Source organism: Chanodichthys erythropterus, unplaced genomic scaffold (assembly GCF_024489055.1).
Source record: "Chanodichthys erythropterus isolate Z2021 unplaced genomic scaffold, ASM2448905v1 ctg001720_np12, whole genome shotgun sequence".
Lineage (NCBI taxonomy): Eukaryota > Metazoa > Chordata > Actinopteri > Cypriniformes > Xenocyprididae > Chanodichthys > Chanodichthys erythropterus.
Window position 1 is genome coordinate 93013 of NW_027125675.1, and position 16158 is coordinate 109170.

At 38.6% G+C, this 16158-nt stretch overlaps 1 protein-coding gene and 1 pseudogene across 1 annotated transcript; both read right to left on the bottom strand.

Annotated features, from left to right (window-relative positions):
• Positions 1-9301: 9301 nt before the first annotated feature.
• LOC137016579 (structural maintenance of chromosomes protein 5-like) lies at positions 9302-10563 on the bottom strand. Its single transcript, XM_067380809.1, has 6 exons — positions 10441-10563; positions 10282-10335; positions 10152-10196; positions 9993-10057; positions 9857-9920; positions 9302-9623 (listed from the first exon to the last, which is right to left on the bottom strand). Exons 2-6 carry the CDS (start codon positions 10288-10290, stop codon positions 9333-9335), a joined length of 474 nt encoding a protein of 157 aa, XP_067236910.1. The 5' UTR covers positions 10291-10335; positions 10441-10563; the 3' UTR covers positions 9302-9332.
• Positions 10564-11243: 680 nt separating this feature from the next.
• On the bottom strand, positions 11244-15460 carry LOC137016580 (uncharacterized; annotated as a pseudogene).
• Positions 15461-16158: the final 698 nt, after the last annotated feature.

Genomic DNA, 16158 nt, shown 5'->3' on the forward strand with positions numbered 1-16158 from the left:
GATCGGATTAATCGTCTAGGAGGAGTATATCAAATTCCAGAGCATGCGTTTTTCAAACAACCCTTAATAGCTGACTTCCTGTTGGCGTGGCGATTAACTTAGAGCGCGAAAGTTGTTCGGCCCGATGAGGTCTATATGTGTACCGAGTTTCATACTAATACGTGCAAGCATGTTTAATATATGGACCAAATTTTCAGACTTTTTTCAAGGGGGCGCTGTCGAGCCCCCCTGCCACGCCCGGGTACCAGCCTCTCCGGCGTCCTAATGGCCGCGGATTCCAATGTGTGTGCCAATTTTCAAAAGTTTTTGAGCATGTTAAGGCCCCCAAAAAGCCCCGGAAGACGGAAAAAAAAAAAAATAAAAAAAAAAAAAATAAAATAATAAATATAGCTGCGAGCAGCGATGGCGGGCCCAAGCCCGGTGGCACCGCCACCCCGGTGGCTTCAGGGCAACTGTGCACAGCGGGCAATAGGCACTTAAAACGGTTAAACATCAAAGGACTATGTCAAATTCACTCCACATTTACTGCACTACAAGGTTCCGCTATAGACCCCTTCCTCCCTGCCCATTTTCAAAGGATTACATGTGCCAAGTTTTAACATTATTCTGATGAATTTTGAAGCAAATCAGGTAAAAATAAGAGGGTGATCTCAATGTATGCTGAAAGTGACACATTTTCTGCTTCCAGTTGGTGGCGCTATGACTTTGAATCACAATAGTCAAATCCATGTGATCAGCCTTGTACAACGAAGACTAAGCCAAAGTTTCATCAAAATCAATTAATGTATGCAGAAGTTATAACACTTTGTTTCCCTTTTCTTGCCATAAATTCGTTGCCTCGCCACGGCCAAACCGTTTGAGATATCCAAAATCCGTTTGCAATTAAACAACTTCAATGTGTTAGCAACAAGTTAAAAAAAGCTTGGTGTAAATTGGATAAACCCTGTAGGAGTAGTAGTATAAAATTCATAGCCTGTTTTTTCAAAAAATTAACATTCAAACCAAAATAGCTGACTTCCTGTTGGTCGGAGCTAATGAATGTAAATTAGAAAATTGTCCGGCTTGATGAGAATAATATGTGTACCGAGTTTGGTGACTGTAGGAAAAACTAACCCCCACTTTTGACAAAAGGTGGCGCTACTGAGCCCCTCCACCACGCCCATTTCTATGGCTTTGTCCATGTCTACTGGTTGACAATATTGATGTGTGTGTCGAGTTTCATGCAATTTGAAGCATGTTAAGAGCCTCAAAAACACTCAAGAATATTATTACAGTTTGACCTGTTGCCATGGCAACAATATTTCAAATATCAAAAATCCTGTCATAGGTCTACATCTGCTGTGTATTGACATTACACTGATGAAGTTTGAAGCAAATCAGGTAAAAATAAGAGGGTGATCTCAAAGCATTTTAAAAGTGATACACTTCTTGCTGCCATTTGGTGGCGCTATAACTTTGACTCACAATAGTTACATCCATGTGATCAGACTACTAGAACCAACACACTCCTGAAGTTTCATAAACATCAATCAATGTATGCAGAAGTTATAACACATTTCCTGTTTCCCTTTTCTCGCCATAAATTCGTTGCCTCGCCACGGCCAAACCGTTTGAGATATCCAAAATCCGTTTGCAATTAAACAACTTCAATGTGTTCGCAACAAGTTAAAAAAAGCTTGGTGTAAATTGGATAAACCCTGTAGGAGTAGTAGTATAAAATTCATAGCCTGTTTTTTCAAAAAATTAACATTCAAACCAAAATAGCTGACTTCCTGTTGGTCGGAGCTAATGAATGTAAATTAGAAAATTGTCCGGCTTGATGAGAATAATATGTGTACCGAGTTTGGTGACTGTAGGAAAAACTAACCCCCCCACTTTTGTCAAAAGGTGGCGCTACTGAGCCCCTCCACCACGCCCATTTCTATGGCTTTGTCCATGTCTACTGGTTGACAATATTGATGTGTGTGTCGAGTTTCATGCAATTTGAAGCATGTTAAGAGCCTCAAAAACACTCAAGAATATTATTACAGTTTGACCTGTTGCCATGGCAACAATATTTCAAATATCAAAAATCCTGTCATAGGTCTACATCTGCTGTGTATTGACATTACACTGATGAAGTTTGAAGCAAATCAGGTAAAAATAAGAGGGTGATCTCAAAACATTTCAAAAAGTGATACACTTCCTGCTGCCAGTTGGTGGCGCTATAACTTTGACTCACAATAGTCACATCCATGTGATCAGACTCCTATAACGAACACACTCGTGAAGTTTCATAAAGATCAATATATGTATTAAGACGTTATAACACATTTCCTGTTTCCTTTTTCTCGCCATAAATTCGTTGCCTCGCCACGGCCAAACCGTTCGAGATATCAAAAATCCCCTGGCAATTTTTAATCATCAGTGTCTTGACTTCATGCTGACCGAGTTTGGTGGCGATCGGATTAATCGTCTAGGAGGAGTATATCAAATTCCAGAGCATGCGTTTTTCAAACAACCCTTAATAGCTGACTTCCTGTTGGCGTGGCGATTAACTTAGAGCGCGAAAGTTGTTCGGCCCGATGAGGTCTATATGTGTACCGAGTTTCATACTAATACGTGCAAGCATGTTTAATATATGGACCAAATTTTCAGACTTTTTTCAAGGGGGCGCTGTCGAGCCCCCCTGCCACGCCCGGGTACCAGCCTCTCCGGCGTCCTAATGGCCGCGGATTCCAATGTGTGTGCCAATTTTCAAGAGTTTTTGAGCATGTTAAGGCCCCCAAAAAGCCCCGGAAGACGGAAAAAAAAAAAAAATAAATAAAAAAAAAATAATAATAATCCTTAGAAGAACAAGAGGGCCCTGCGCGAATTTTCGCTTGGGCCCTAAATATAGCTGCGAGCAGCGATGGCGGGCCCAAGCCCGGTGGCACCGCCACCCCGGTGGCTTCAGGGCAACTGTGCACAGCGGGCAATAGGCACTTAAAACGGTTAAACATCAAAGGACTATGTCAAATTCACTCCACATTTACTGCACTACAAGGTGCCGTTATAGAGCCCCTCCTCCCTGCCCATTTTCAAAGGATTACATGTGCCAAGTTTTAACATTATTCTGATGAATTTTGAAGCAAATCAGGTAAAAATAAGAGGGTGATCTCAATGTATGCTGAAAGTGACACATTTTCTGCTTCCAGTTGGTGGCGCTATGACTTTGAATCACAATAGTCAAATCCATGTGATCAGCCTTGTACAACGAAGACTAAGCCAAAGTTTCATCAAAATCAATTAATGTATGCAGAAGTTATAACATTTTGTTTCCCTTTTCTTGCCATAAATTCGTTGCCTCGCCACGGCCAAACCGTTTGAGATATCCAAAATCCGTTTGCAATTAAACAACTTCAATGTGTTAGCAACAAGTTAAAAAAAGCTTGGTGTAAATTGGATAAACCCTGTAGGAGTAGTAGTATAAAATTCATAGCCTGTTTTTTCAAAAAATTAACATTCAAACCAAAATAGCTGACTTCCTGTTGGTCGGAGCTAATGAATGTAAATTAGAAAATTGTCCGGCTTGATGAGAATAATATGTGCCGAGTTTGGTGACTGTAGGAAAAACTAACCCCCCCCCCACTTTTGTCAAAAGGTGGCGCTACTGAGCCCCTCCACCACGCCCATTTCTATGGCTTTGTCCATGTCTACTGGTTGACAATATTGATGTGTGTGTCGAGTTTCATGCAATTTGAAGCATGTTAAGAGCCTCAAAACCACTCAAGAATATTATTACAGTTTGACCTGTTGCCATGGCAACAATATTTCAAATATCAAAAATCCTGTCATAGGTCTACATCTGCTGTGTATTGACATTACACTGATGAAGTTTGAAGCAAATCAGGTAAAAATAAGAGGGTGATCTCAAAGCATTTTAAAGTGATACACTTCTTGCTGCCATTTGGTGGCGCTATAACTTTGACTCACAATAGTTACATCCATGTGATCACACTACTACAACCAACACACTCCTGAAGTTTCATAAACATCAATCAATGTATGCAGAAGTTATAACACATTTCCTGTTTCCCTTTTCTCGCCATAAATTCGTTGCCTCGCCACGACCAAACCGTTTGAGATATCCAAAATCCGTTTGCAATTAAACAACTTCAATGTGTTCGCAACAAGTTAAAAAAAGCTTGGTGTAAATTGGATAAACCCTGTAGGAGTAGTAGTATAAAATTCATAGCCTGTTTTTTCAAAAAATTAACATTCAAACCAAAATAGCTGACTTCCTGTTGGTCGGAGCTAATGAATGTAAATTAGAAAATTGTCCGGCTTGATGAGAATAATATGTGTACCGAGTTTGGTGACTGTAGGAAAAACTAACCCCCCCCACTTTTGTCAAAAGGTGGCGCTACTGAGCCCCTCCACCACGCCCATTTCTATGGCTTTGTCCATGTCTACTGGTTGACAATATTGATGTGTGTGTCGAGTTTCATGCAATTTGAAGCATGTTAAGAGCCTCAAAAACACTCAAGAATATTATTACAGTTTGACCTGTTGCCATGGCAACAATATGTCAAATATCAAAAATCCTGTCATAGGTCTACATCTGCTGTGTATTGACATTACACTGATGAAGTTTGAAGCAAATCAGGTAAAAATAAGAGGGTGATCTCAAAACATTTCAAAAAGTGATACACTTCCTGCTGCCAGTTGGTGGTGCTATAACTTTGACTCACAATAGTCACATCCATGTGATCAGACTCCTATAACGAACACACTCGTGAAGTTTCATAAAGATCAATATATGTATTAAGACGTTATAACACATTTCCTGTTTCCTTTTTCTCGCCATAAATTCGTTGCCTCGCCACGGCCAAACCGTTCGAGATATCAAAAATCCCCTGGCAATTTTTAATCATCAGTGTCTTGACTTCATGCTGACCGAGTTTGGTGGCGATCGGATTAATCGTCTAGGAGGAGTCTATCAAATTCCAGAGCATGCGTTTTTCAAACAACCCTTAATAGCTGACTTCCTGTTGGCGTGGCGATTAACTTAGAGCGCGAAAGTTGTTCGGCCCAATGAGGTCTATATGTGTACCGAGTTTCATACTAATACGTGCAAGCATGTTTAATATATGGACCAAATTTTCAGACTTTTTTCAAGGGGGCGCTGTCGAGCCCCCCTGCCACGCCCGGGTACCAGCCTCTCCGGCGTCCTAATGGCCGCGTATTCCAATGTGTGTGCCAATTTTCAAGAGTTTTTGAGCATGTTAAGGCCCCCAAAAAGCCCCGGAAGACGGAAAAAAAAATAAAAAATAAAAAATAAATATAGCTGCGAGCAGCGATGGCGGGCCCAAGCCCGGTGGCACCGCCACCCCGGTGGCTTCAGGGCAACTGTGCACAGCGGGCAATAGGCACTTAAAACGGTTAAACATCAAAGGACTATGTCAAATTCACTCCACATTTACTGCACTACAAGGTGCCGCTATAGAGCCCCTCTTCCCTGCCCATTTTCAAAGGATTACATGTGCCAAGTTTTAACATTATTCTGATGAATTTTGAAGCAAATCAGGTAAAAATAAGAGGGTGATCTCAATGTATGCTGAAAGTGACACATTTTCTGCTTCCAGTTGGTGGCGCTATGACTTTGAATCACAATAGTCAAATCCATGTGATCAGCCTTGTACAACGAAGACTAAGCCAAAGTTTCATCAAAATCAATTAATGTATGCAGAAGTTATAACACTTTGTTTCCCTTTTCTTGCCATAAATTCGTTGCCTCGCCACGGCCAAACCGTTTGAGATATCCAAAATCCGTTTGCAATTAAACAACTTCAATGTGTTAGCAACAAGTTAAAAAAAGCTTGGTGTAAATTGGATAAACCCTGTAGGAGTAGTAGTATAAAATTCATAGCCTGTTTTTTCAAAAAATTTACATTCAAACAAAAATAGCCGACTTCCTGTTGGTCGGAGCTAATGAATGTAAATTAGAAAATTGTCCAGCTTGATGAGAACAATATGTGTACCGAGTTTGGTGACTGTAGGAAAAACTAACCCCCCCACTTTTGACAAAAGGTGGCGCTACTGAGCCCCTTCACCACGCCCATTTCTATGGCTTTGTCCCTGTCTACTGGTTGACAATATTGATGTGTGTGTCGAGTTTCATGCAATTTGAAGCATGTTAAGAGCCTCAAAAACACTCAAGAATATTATTACAGTTTGACCTGTTGCCATGGCAACAATATTTCAAATATCAAAAATCCTGTCATAGGTCTACATCTGCTGTGTATTGACATTACACTGATGAAGTTTGAAGCAAATCAGGTAAAAATAAGAGGGTGATCTCAAAGCATTTCAAAAAGTGATACACTTCCTGCTGCCAGTTGGTGGTGCTATAACTTTGACTCACAATAGTCACATCCATGTGATCAGACTACTACAACCAACACACTCGTGAAGTTTCATAAAGATCAATATATGTATGCAGACGTTATAACACATTTCCTGTTTCCTTTTTCTCGCCATAAATTTGTTGCCTCGCCACGGCCAAACCGTTTGAGGTATCCAAAATCCGTTTGCAATTAAACAACTTCCATGTGTTAGCAACAAGTTAAAAAAAGCTTGGTGTAAATTGGATAAACCCTGTAGGAGTAGTAGTATAAAATTCATAGCCTGTTTTTTCAAAAAATTAACATTCAAACAAAAATAGCCGACTTCCTGTTGGTCGGAGCTAATGAATGTAAATTAGAAAATTGTCCGGCTTGATGAGAACAATATGTGTACCGAGTTTGGTGACTGTAGGAAAAACTAACCCCCCACTTTTGTCAAAAGGTGGCGCTACTGAGCCCCTCCACCACGCCCATTTCTATGGCTTTGTCCATGTCTACTGGTTGACAATATTGATGTGTTTGTCGAGTTTCATGCAATTTGAAGCATGTTAAGAGCCTCAAAAACACTCAAGAATATTATTACAGTTTGACCTGTTGCCATGGCAACAATATTTCAAATATCAAAAATCCTGTCATAGGTCTACATCTGCTGTGTATTGCCATTACATTGATGAAGTTTGAAGCAAATCAGGTAAAAATAAGAGGGTGATCTCAAAGCATTTCAAAAAGTGATACACTTCCTGCTGCCAGTTGGTGGCGCTATAACTTTGACTCACAATAGTCACATCCATGTGATCAGACTCCTATAACGAACACACTCGTGAAGTTTCATAAAGATCAATATATGTATGCAGACGTTATAACACATTTCCTGTTTCCTTTTTCTCGCCATAAATTCGTTGCCTCGCCACGGCCAAACCGTTCGAGATATCAAAAATCCCCTGGCAATTTTTAATCATCAGTGTCTTGACTTCATGCTGACCGAGTTTGGTGGCGATCGGATTAATCGTCTAGGAGGAGTATATCACATTCCAGAGCATGCGTTTTTCAAACAACCCTTAATAGCTGACTTCCTGTTGGCGTGGCGTTTAACTTAGAGTACGAAAGTTGTTCGGCCCGATGAGCTCTATATGTGTACCGAGTTTCATACTAATACGTGCAAGCGTGTTTAATATATGGACCAAATTTTCAGACTTTTTTCAAGGGGGCGCTGTCGAGCCCCCCTGCCACGCCCGGATACCAGCCTCTGGGGCGTCCTAATGGCCGCGGATTCCAATGTGTGTGCCAATTTTCAAGAGTTTTTGAGCATGTTAAGGCCCCCAAAAAGCCCCGGAAGACGGAAAAAAAATAAATAAAAAAAAATAAAAAAAATAAAATAATAAATATAGCTGCGAGCAGCGATGGCGGGCCCAAGCCCGGTGGCACCGCCACCCCGGTGGCTTCAGGGCAACTGTGCACAGCGGGCAATAGGCACTTAAAACGGTTAAACATCAAAGGACTATGTCAAATTCACTCCACATTTACTGCACTACAAGGTGCCGTTATAGAGCCCCTCCTCCCTGCCCATTTTCAAAGGATTACATGTGCCAAGTTTTAACATTATTCTGATGAATTTTGAAGCAAATCAGGTAAAAATAAGAGGGTGATCTCAATGTATGCTGAAAGTGACACATTTTCTGCTTCCAGTTGGTGGCGCTATGACTTTGAATCACAATAGTCAAATCCATGTGATCAGCCTTGTACAACGAAGACTAAGCCAAAGTTTCATCAAAATCAATTAATGTATGCAGAAGTTATAACACTTTGTTTCCCTTTTCTTGCCATAAATTCGTTGCCTCGCCACGGCCAAACCGTTTGAGATATCCAAAATCCGTTTGCAATTAAACAACTTCAATGTGTTAGCAACAAGTTAAAAAAAGCTTGGTGTAAATTGGATAAACCCTGTAGGAGTAGTAGTATAAAATTCATAGCCCGTTTTTTCAAAAAATTAACATTCAAACCAAAATAGCTGACTTCCTGTTGGTCGGAGCTAATGAATGTAAATTAGAAAATCGTCCGGCTTGATGAGAATAATATGTGTACCGAGTTGAGATAGGACTAACTGCAGAACCGCAGAACCATACGTCATGACAGTCTGAGGACGACAGCGCCAGACTAACAGCCTGAGGGCGGAAGTGGGCGGAGCAAGTTTTGCCTTAATAGGCATTCCGGTACTTCCGTGTTTTGGAACGTTCAAAACCACGTTATTAACGCTATTTTCGATAATTTAATTAAAACGATTTTATTGAAAATATGTTTACAATATATGAGTGTTTGTGTGTGTATAATTATATATATTCCATCGAAGACATGCTACTACGACATAGATGGAAATGGTGACATAGAAGTGACTTATCAAAGCCCAGATAGATAGATAGAAAGAAATTATATATATATATATATATAAATATATAAAAGAGAGAGAGAGAATGGGACACTTTTCACCAGGGATGAATTGTAAAGTGTCTAAGAATTATGCTGTCCAACACAAGACATTTTACTACTAAAGACAATTGTTTATAATTTTAACTTTAAAAAACCTGTTTATTATCTGTATGTTTTGTTGTCATAAATGATTAACAAATTGAACACAAATCTTAAAAATAAATAAATAAAAACAAAGCTTGAGCGTTTGAACATTTGATTTAATTGAAAAAGCATTTTTGATACTCCATTTCACAACTTAACACTTTTTTTCCTCAAAAAACAAAATTCTATAATGGAGTGAATTTTTTTTAATAATAATTCTTAGTGTTTTTTTACCTCTTAGTTAGCAAAAGCATTACACACTATCTGTACCTGCTTCAAATAAGTACAATTAATAAAATACAAAATCAAACTAAGATAAAATAAATAAAAACAAAAATAAATAAACAGAATACAAGTTATGCAGGCACACTTAAGAATAATTCTCAAATAACATTAAAACTAAAAGTCAGACGGCATAATTATGGCGTTAATCCTGAGGCGCCTTCTGTCCCGACACTCCTGAAAAAAAACTTCCATATCTTCTTGAAACTCGAAACGAAACATGAAAGGCTCTTTGGCCAGTTCAATGTCCCCATTCTTTTTTGCCTGATCAAGTTGAAGGAGCGCCTTTTCCTGGTCTTCCTTGTTTAATGTCAGATACCACGGCTCTTCCACACGACCTCTGAAGGCATGGCAGTTTTCCCGCAGCCATCCAACTGCAGTCACAAGGTCTTTTACTATCTGTGGCTCCTTTAAGCAAGAAGATTACAAAAAGGGATACAATATTTAATTAATTAAAATAAATGTATCTCACAAGAGAAGAGATGGTTTGCACCAGATTTAGCAAGCTTGATTCCATCTGTTGTCCCTGGGCAGATTGGGAGTGTCCTCAACAATACCCTGTTTGTTTTAATCGGAATGTAGTATGTAAATTATGAAATTCTGTTTCTAATGTCCCCCCTTTTGAGACAATAAAAACATACCTTGTCGGCGATTTGAGTGTCATGTTGTGACAGTGGCCCCTGCACATCAACAGCAGCATGTTTCCTGTGACAAATTAATTTTAAGTTAAATTTATAAACACATGGACAAAGAAAAACTTGAGAGCAAGAGAGTTACCTTTCAATGGCAAAATTCTCCATCAGAATTAGGCACCACCATTTTCGAATGAGGGGAAAATCAGACTTGCATATCAGGGGAAAAAAAAAAAGTGTTAATCAACAATTTAACAGATTATATTATATAGTTAATAGATCCTATTTTTAAGCAAAGACTTACAGCTGTAAAATCAAAGGGTTCCTCAAAGACCATGTACAGAGCATACTGAAAAAAAGGAAATCAGTTCAGGCAGCCATTTCATGTTTTCATATATTTAAAGATTTTTTTAAAGCTTTCTCTTTTTCCTCACCATCAACATGAAGATTCCACAGTCAACGGAGCCGGCCAACTGTTTTGGAACATTCTAAGACAATGGAATAGTATTAAGTTATTCCTGGAAAGAATATGACAAACATATATAGATTGTTTCAAGTAGCTTATGTTTTTTTGAAAACCTAATAAAACCAACCTTGTTTTTGATCAGTTTCCATGATCCTGGAGCAATTTTACTTGTCAATTTACTGCAACAAAATCAAATAAATATTTTAATATATTATAACAGTAAATCTTAAACATAAAAAGTATTTCTTTGTTCAAAAGCAAAAACGGCCACTGACAACATTACAAAAACAACATTTCAAATTCAGAATATAAACAAAACATGCAGAACATCATGCTGAGAACAAACAGCAATGAACAGTGAACTTTGGAACAGTGAACTTCGAACAGCAAACCTTGAACTGCAAACCTTGAACTCTGAACATAATATCTATATTTGTAAGTACAACCTGAAGACATTCACATATTGTGAATCACCAATCCCATAGGGATTACTTGAATCAAAAAAGTACATAGCCTTGTTTTTAGGCTTCAGAACCTGTGAAGTACAGTTGTTAGTATATTTAATCTTAATATCACTTAATATCTTAATAATAATCAGTTTAATTAGAAATTATGCTTATTAAATTCACAAAAAGTTAAGGAAACTACATACACATAGCATCCAGTGTCCCAACTTCCAAGCAGGGAACAGAACACAATCCTTGGTTGCTATGTCATCCTGAGGGAAACACATGATTGAGACCATTTTTGGAACTGCATTTATAACTGTTCCATTTTTAGATAATAGATAACTTTACTGACTTACCGGAAATGATAAAAATGGGTCCAAATCAAATGGTGGTAGCCAGGTAACTACAACGTAGGAATTTGCTGCCAACACATCCATTCCCTAAGCATAGCATTCAATTGCACATCCATTACAAAAGACAATTATGTTTCCAGATTATCATGAGTTAAAGCTGTAGAGAAAAATACCTTTTCCTTAGCCGCCATTACAATTACATCAAGACAGCTGTTTGCAATCTGTTAAAAAAAAAAAAAAAAGTTGTATGGTCACTTTTTTATTTTTGAAATCATTGTGTGTTCACTTACTGTTGCCTCAAGCTCTGCACAGAGTCCCAAGGTCCGGAAATCTTTTCGCTGCAGTGTAATTCTTCCAACTTGAGCAATTTTCTCATCTGGGTCATTTTCACTCAAAACCTGGTCAAGCTTTACCACAGAAAGATAGAGAGACCAAAATTACATTCAAAATACACAAAATGTTTTATGAGGGGAAAAAAAGAAAAGAAAATTATATTATAAAAAAAAAAAAAAAAAAAAAAAAAATATATATATATATATATATATATATATATATATATATATATATATATATATAATAAAAATATATTTTACCATTGATGTCTGCCTTTCACTTGGCTGGAAATCCCAACAACGTCTACTGGCAGACAACTGTTTAATGTCACAAACCATACGGTTTCCTGTTGCTGCATAAACATTTTGAAAATAAATTATACACAACATAAAATATAGAATTTTACCAATGTCTTACTACCCCTATTTAACTCCTGAATGAACACACTCACCACCAGTTGTAACCATTGTAACAGTTGGGGAACTGTGCTCCATCACAACTTCAGTCCCACTTGGTTCCTCAGGGGACAAGGGTTCCTCAGGATTACCTTTTAAAGAGAGTTAAACAGGAAATGAATTAAAATGTATCGAACAGAAATTCATCAGTGGTTAGTGGACCAGTATAATGTTATAACATAGGATTGATTAAAGTCTGTCCACAAATCTTGGTAGGTTAATATGATATAAGAAACAAGTTAAATTTACCAAACACAGCTTGGCCATACACATTTGTTACCGCTGTGTCCCCAAAAGTCTTCTTTAATCTTTCCAGCCTTTTGTTGTTTTTCTTTTCATTGTAGTGATGAATTATGTTCCTCATTTGAAAGAGATGCGTTGAAGGCAAAGACATGTTCAAGAAGTAGTTGTTTTTTTTCATCTTTGCGAAGAGTTGCTCTGCAACCTGGCTGTTCACTTTCCCAGCCAACTGAGGTACTAGAGTGAGCTTCCTCAACACATCTTTGCTGTCTTTTGTATTGGCTTCGTGAAACCGATCATACAGCACATAGTGATCCGATGAACCTGTCACTGGGTGACCATTAAGGTCTGGCACTGTCTTTTTAGTGTTCAGCCAAGGTAGTGATACTTTAAGCTTTCCACATTTAGCCAATTCTATGTTGGATTGAGTGGGTTCTGCTAAACGACCTTCAAATGGTGAGATGGGTATCTTTTCTGATGCCCTCAAATTCAAATGTGTTGCAAGACCCCGTGCAAAGTCATAAATTATGACATTTGGCATATGCTTCCAGGATAAGAGTAAGTCTGCAAAGTCTCGAGGGCTCTCAGCTCGCAGATTGCATTTGATACTATAAACAATCCCACACGGGCACATTATCACTGCCCAGCCTCCTAAAAAACAAGATATTAATTACATCCAATGAGTAAATCAAAGTATAATTTTGTTTTATTTCTAACTACACATAAACTAGATTAAAAAATTAAATGCCAGACAACTTAAGCTTACCAGAGGCCCCCCAGATTTTCTCAAAGATTTTGTCATACGTTTGTCTGGACTTCATTTCATTTGATAACCTCAGAAGAAGATCATTGCGGGATCCATTGGAGTCCAAACCACATTCTTTACATAACTTCCTAATGACCCCAACCTAACAAAATATATAGTCTTGTCAACAAGGTAATATTAAAAAAAAAAATAAAAGTGTTTTTTACAAACAAACCCTACCTTTTGTTTGTAAAGTTCTTCTCTGAGTCTGTCCTCTGTAACTGTAATTTCAGAAATTTCAGATACAGACTTCGGAACATGAATCTTTTCAAACTCTGTGTTTATTACAGTGTTTGAATGCCGTGTGTGCTTCCCTATCCAAGGGGCCCAAAAATGGTATGTTGGTGATACCGCACATGGATTGTGTCTACCACCTAAAAACCAAAAAATGCATTGTATTATGTTGTCTTTTGCTTTCCAGTGATGTACAAAGCATTGTGTTCATACTTGCAACAAATCCCCGACCAATCATATCACAGGACATGGCCTCCCAAAAATGTTCCAGGTTGACCTCCCCATTAAAATTCTCTGCAGGACCCTCGATGTCACTTACTAAAGAGTGAAAAAATAGCGCATTATGACAAGGTCAAACTGAGAAAATTATAAAATTATATTAAGTCAAATTAAAATGAACAGCTAAAAAATGCAGCGCAAGTTGCTTTGGACAAAAGTGTCTGCCAAATACATAAAAGTTAATGTAAACAATTACAAGTGGAGTATCATAGTAGTCATACCTGATAAATGGAAAACACCTTTTTTGTGTAAATCCATAATCACCACAGGGGGTGATCACCACAAGTAATGCAAGTATACTTGTAGTCGTGATCTGTAAGGGCCTCAAAGTGCAGGTATGCATGAAGCACTGTGTCTGCACGTGGAAACTTCAAACCAGTCTGATCTTCTAAAAACTCGACTGCTCTGCTCACAGCAGTATGGACCTGGGAAAAAAAAAAAGATCTATATTTATGTACGCATTGAAAAGTACTGTTCTTAGTGAACACATTAATAAGCTGAAGGTTACCTGTAGAAGGTTTCTTAAGGTTAAGCATAAGGGTATGTCAAGAAGGATGTGATCATTAAAATTGTGGAGTTGGTCTTTCCACTCTTGGTAGCGGTAAAACAATCCACACATTGGGCACTGCTTGCAGTAGGTTAATACATCTATCATTCAAAACAAGTATTGCATCAGAGGACAGTGTAATTACATAGCACATATGCATATTAATAACACCATCCTACCTTCGGTAATGCACCAGTTGGAGAGTATTTTAGCCCTCTTTGTAATCAGAATTGGTTCACTAAGAGGGACAACACCTGGGCATCTCTGACATATAGTCTCTTCAGGACAAAGATACTTTGGGTACTTTTTGCCTGGTGATGGTTGACGTATATTTTCTGGTAGGACAGCAGGTATTCTCTTGTGCTGTAGAATGTACTGCACCATTTGTTTCAAACCCAGGTCATTCGGAGGATACAAAGGGTGGTCTTCTGTGATGTCGCTCTCCTCTGAATGTGCCTTTTGGTGTGGTGATTCTTCTCTGCTGAAGACAGTACGGAAAAGCTCACGGTCCGTTTGAAACAAATGCCATTTCGCAATGTACTTATGCGTACACGAACGGCGCACTTTGGAGCAGGGGCAGTGCCAAGTGTTTAATTTGGTGTTGTAAACAACAATCACACGCCCTAGCCGGCTATAATAGGAGACATTTGGCTCAAAAACAGAAATGAACTTTTTTGTTTGAGGGCTGCCAGTTGAGGTTACCACAGAGAGTGGTACACTGCTAGAAATGGCAAGCTGTTGACGAGCAAGGCATATTTTTTTCTTCTCTTCACCAAACCACTTGGCTCTCACCATTTCTGTTAAAACATCTTCCTTTAGAGAGACTGCTTCAGCTGAGGATTTGCAGTAGCTAACAGATCTGACATGCATACACTGATACGACAACAGACCACTCCTGTGGGCTACTTCCATGTTCACTTGGCAGTCGTTTGATTCACAGCAGATCATGTGTTGTTCTCCCCATGTTTTATATTGGACATGAAGAGGAGTACTCTGACCTCTTGCAACATTTAGCACAGTGAATATGCCATTCAATTTGTCTACACACTGGCTTGGAAGGTGGAATTTGGCATTAATGTCCTTTATTGGTTGATGTGTGTGTTTACGGTCAATGTGTTTCTTCAAATTTTTTTTATTCATGAGGGTACTACATATTGGGCATTTCTGTTTAATAATAGGCCGTGCACGAACCGTGCCAGGCAGGTTATACACTGTGCTGGTCGCTGATGGGGTCCCAGTAGTCGCTGGCAGGTTATACACTGTGCTGGTCGCTGATGGGGTCCCAGTAGTCGCTGGCAGGTTATACACTGTGCTGGTCGCTGATGGGGTCCCAGTAGTCACTGGCAGGTTATACACTGTGCTGGTCGCTGATGGGGTCCCAGTAGTCGCTGGCAGGTTATACACTGTGCTGGTCACTGATGGGGTAAATGTTGCACTGGTCGTTGACAGCATTTTACATGGTGTGGGACGCTGCTTTGATTTACAAATTTCTAAATGAGTATGAAAAACCTCTCTCCTTAGAATTGTGGCTGCACAGAAGAGACAGTGGAAATGTTGAGTTGGTCTGCAGCCCAGTCCACATCTGTGAAATGTGAAATCTGAAATATTTGATGATATTTTAGTATAAAATACAAATAAACAAAAACATAACTGTTTGTTTGTTATGTTAGTGTTTGTCTAAACCTTTGACATTATCAATTGTATGATAAAAATCATGCAGAAAACCTGCCAATTCCAAAGGGACTAATATTAAATAATATTTATTGCAACTGAATATTAACAAATAACTCAAGACATTCATACCTCCATGCACAACAGCCTTTTTGAAGTGAATTTTGATGTGACTGTTCAATTTGTCCCGTCTTGTTGGTTTAAAAATACTGCTAGCACAAAAAGGGCAGTGAAAATTCCTGCAGCATGTTGTGCATTGCTCCAAAGGTGGTAATGCTGAACCTCTCTGAATCGTTATATGGTTCTATAAACAAAATAAAATAAATTTAAAGCATTTCTCAAAGTCAGAAAATTTAACAAATACCGTGAAATACAACGTCAATTGATTAAAATCACAAACCATGAATATGTATCCTAACAAAGTAATACAATCTAACTGCAAAATAATTAAGTGATCAAGTGGCTTCGTCACAATGCCA

Excerpts from the sequence above, each read along its gene's own strand:
- LOC137016579 (XM_067380809.1), bottom strand. Across the intron at positions 10,058-10,151 it reads AACCCTTTGATTTTACAGCT|TCTGATTTTCCCCTCATTCG; the intron begins GTAAGTCTTTGC and ends CTGATATGCAAG. Across the intron at positions 9,624-9,856 it reads ACACTCAAATCGCCGACAAG|GAGCCACAGATAGTAAAAGA; the intron begins GTATGTTTTTAT and ends TCTTGCTTAAAG.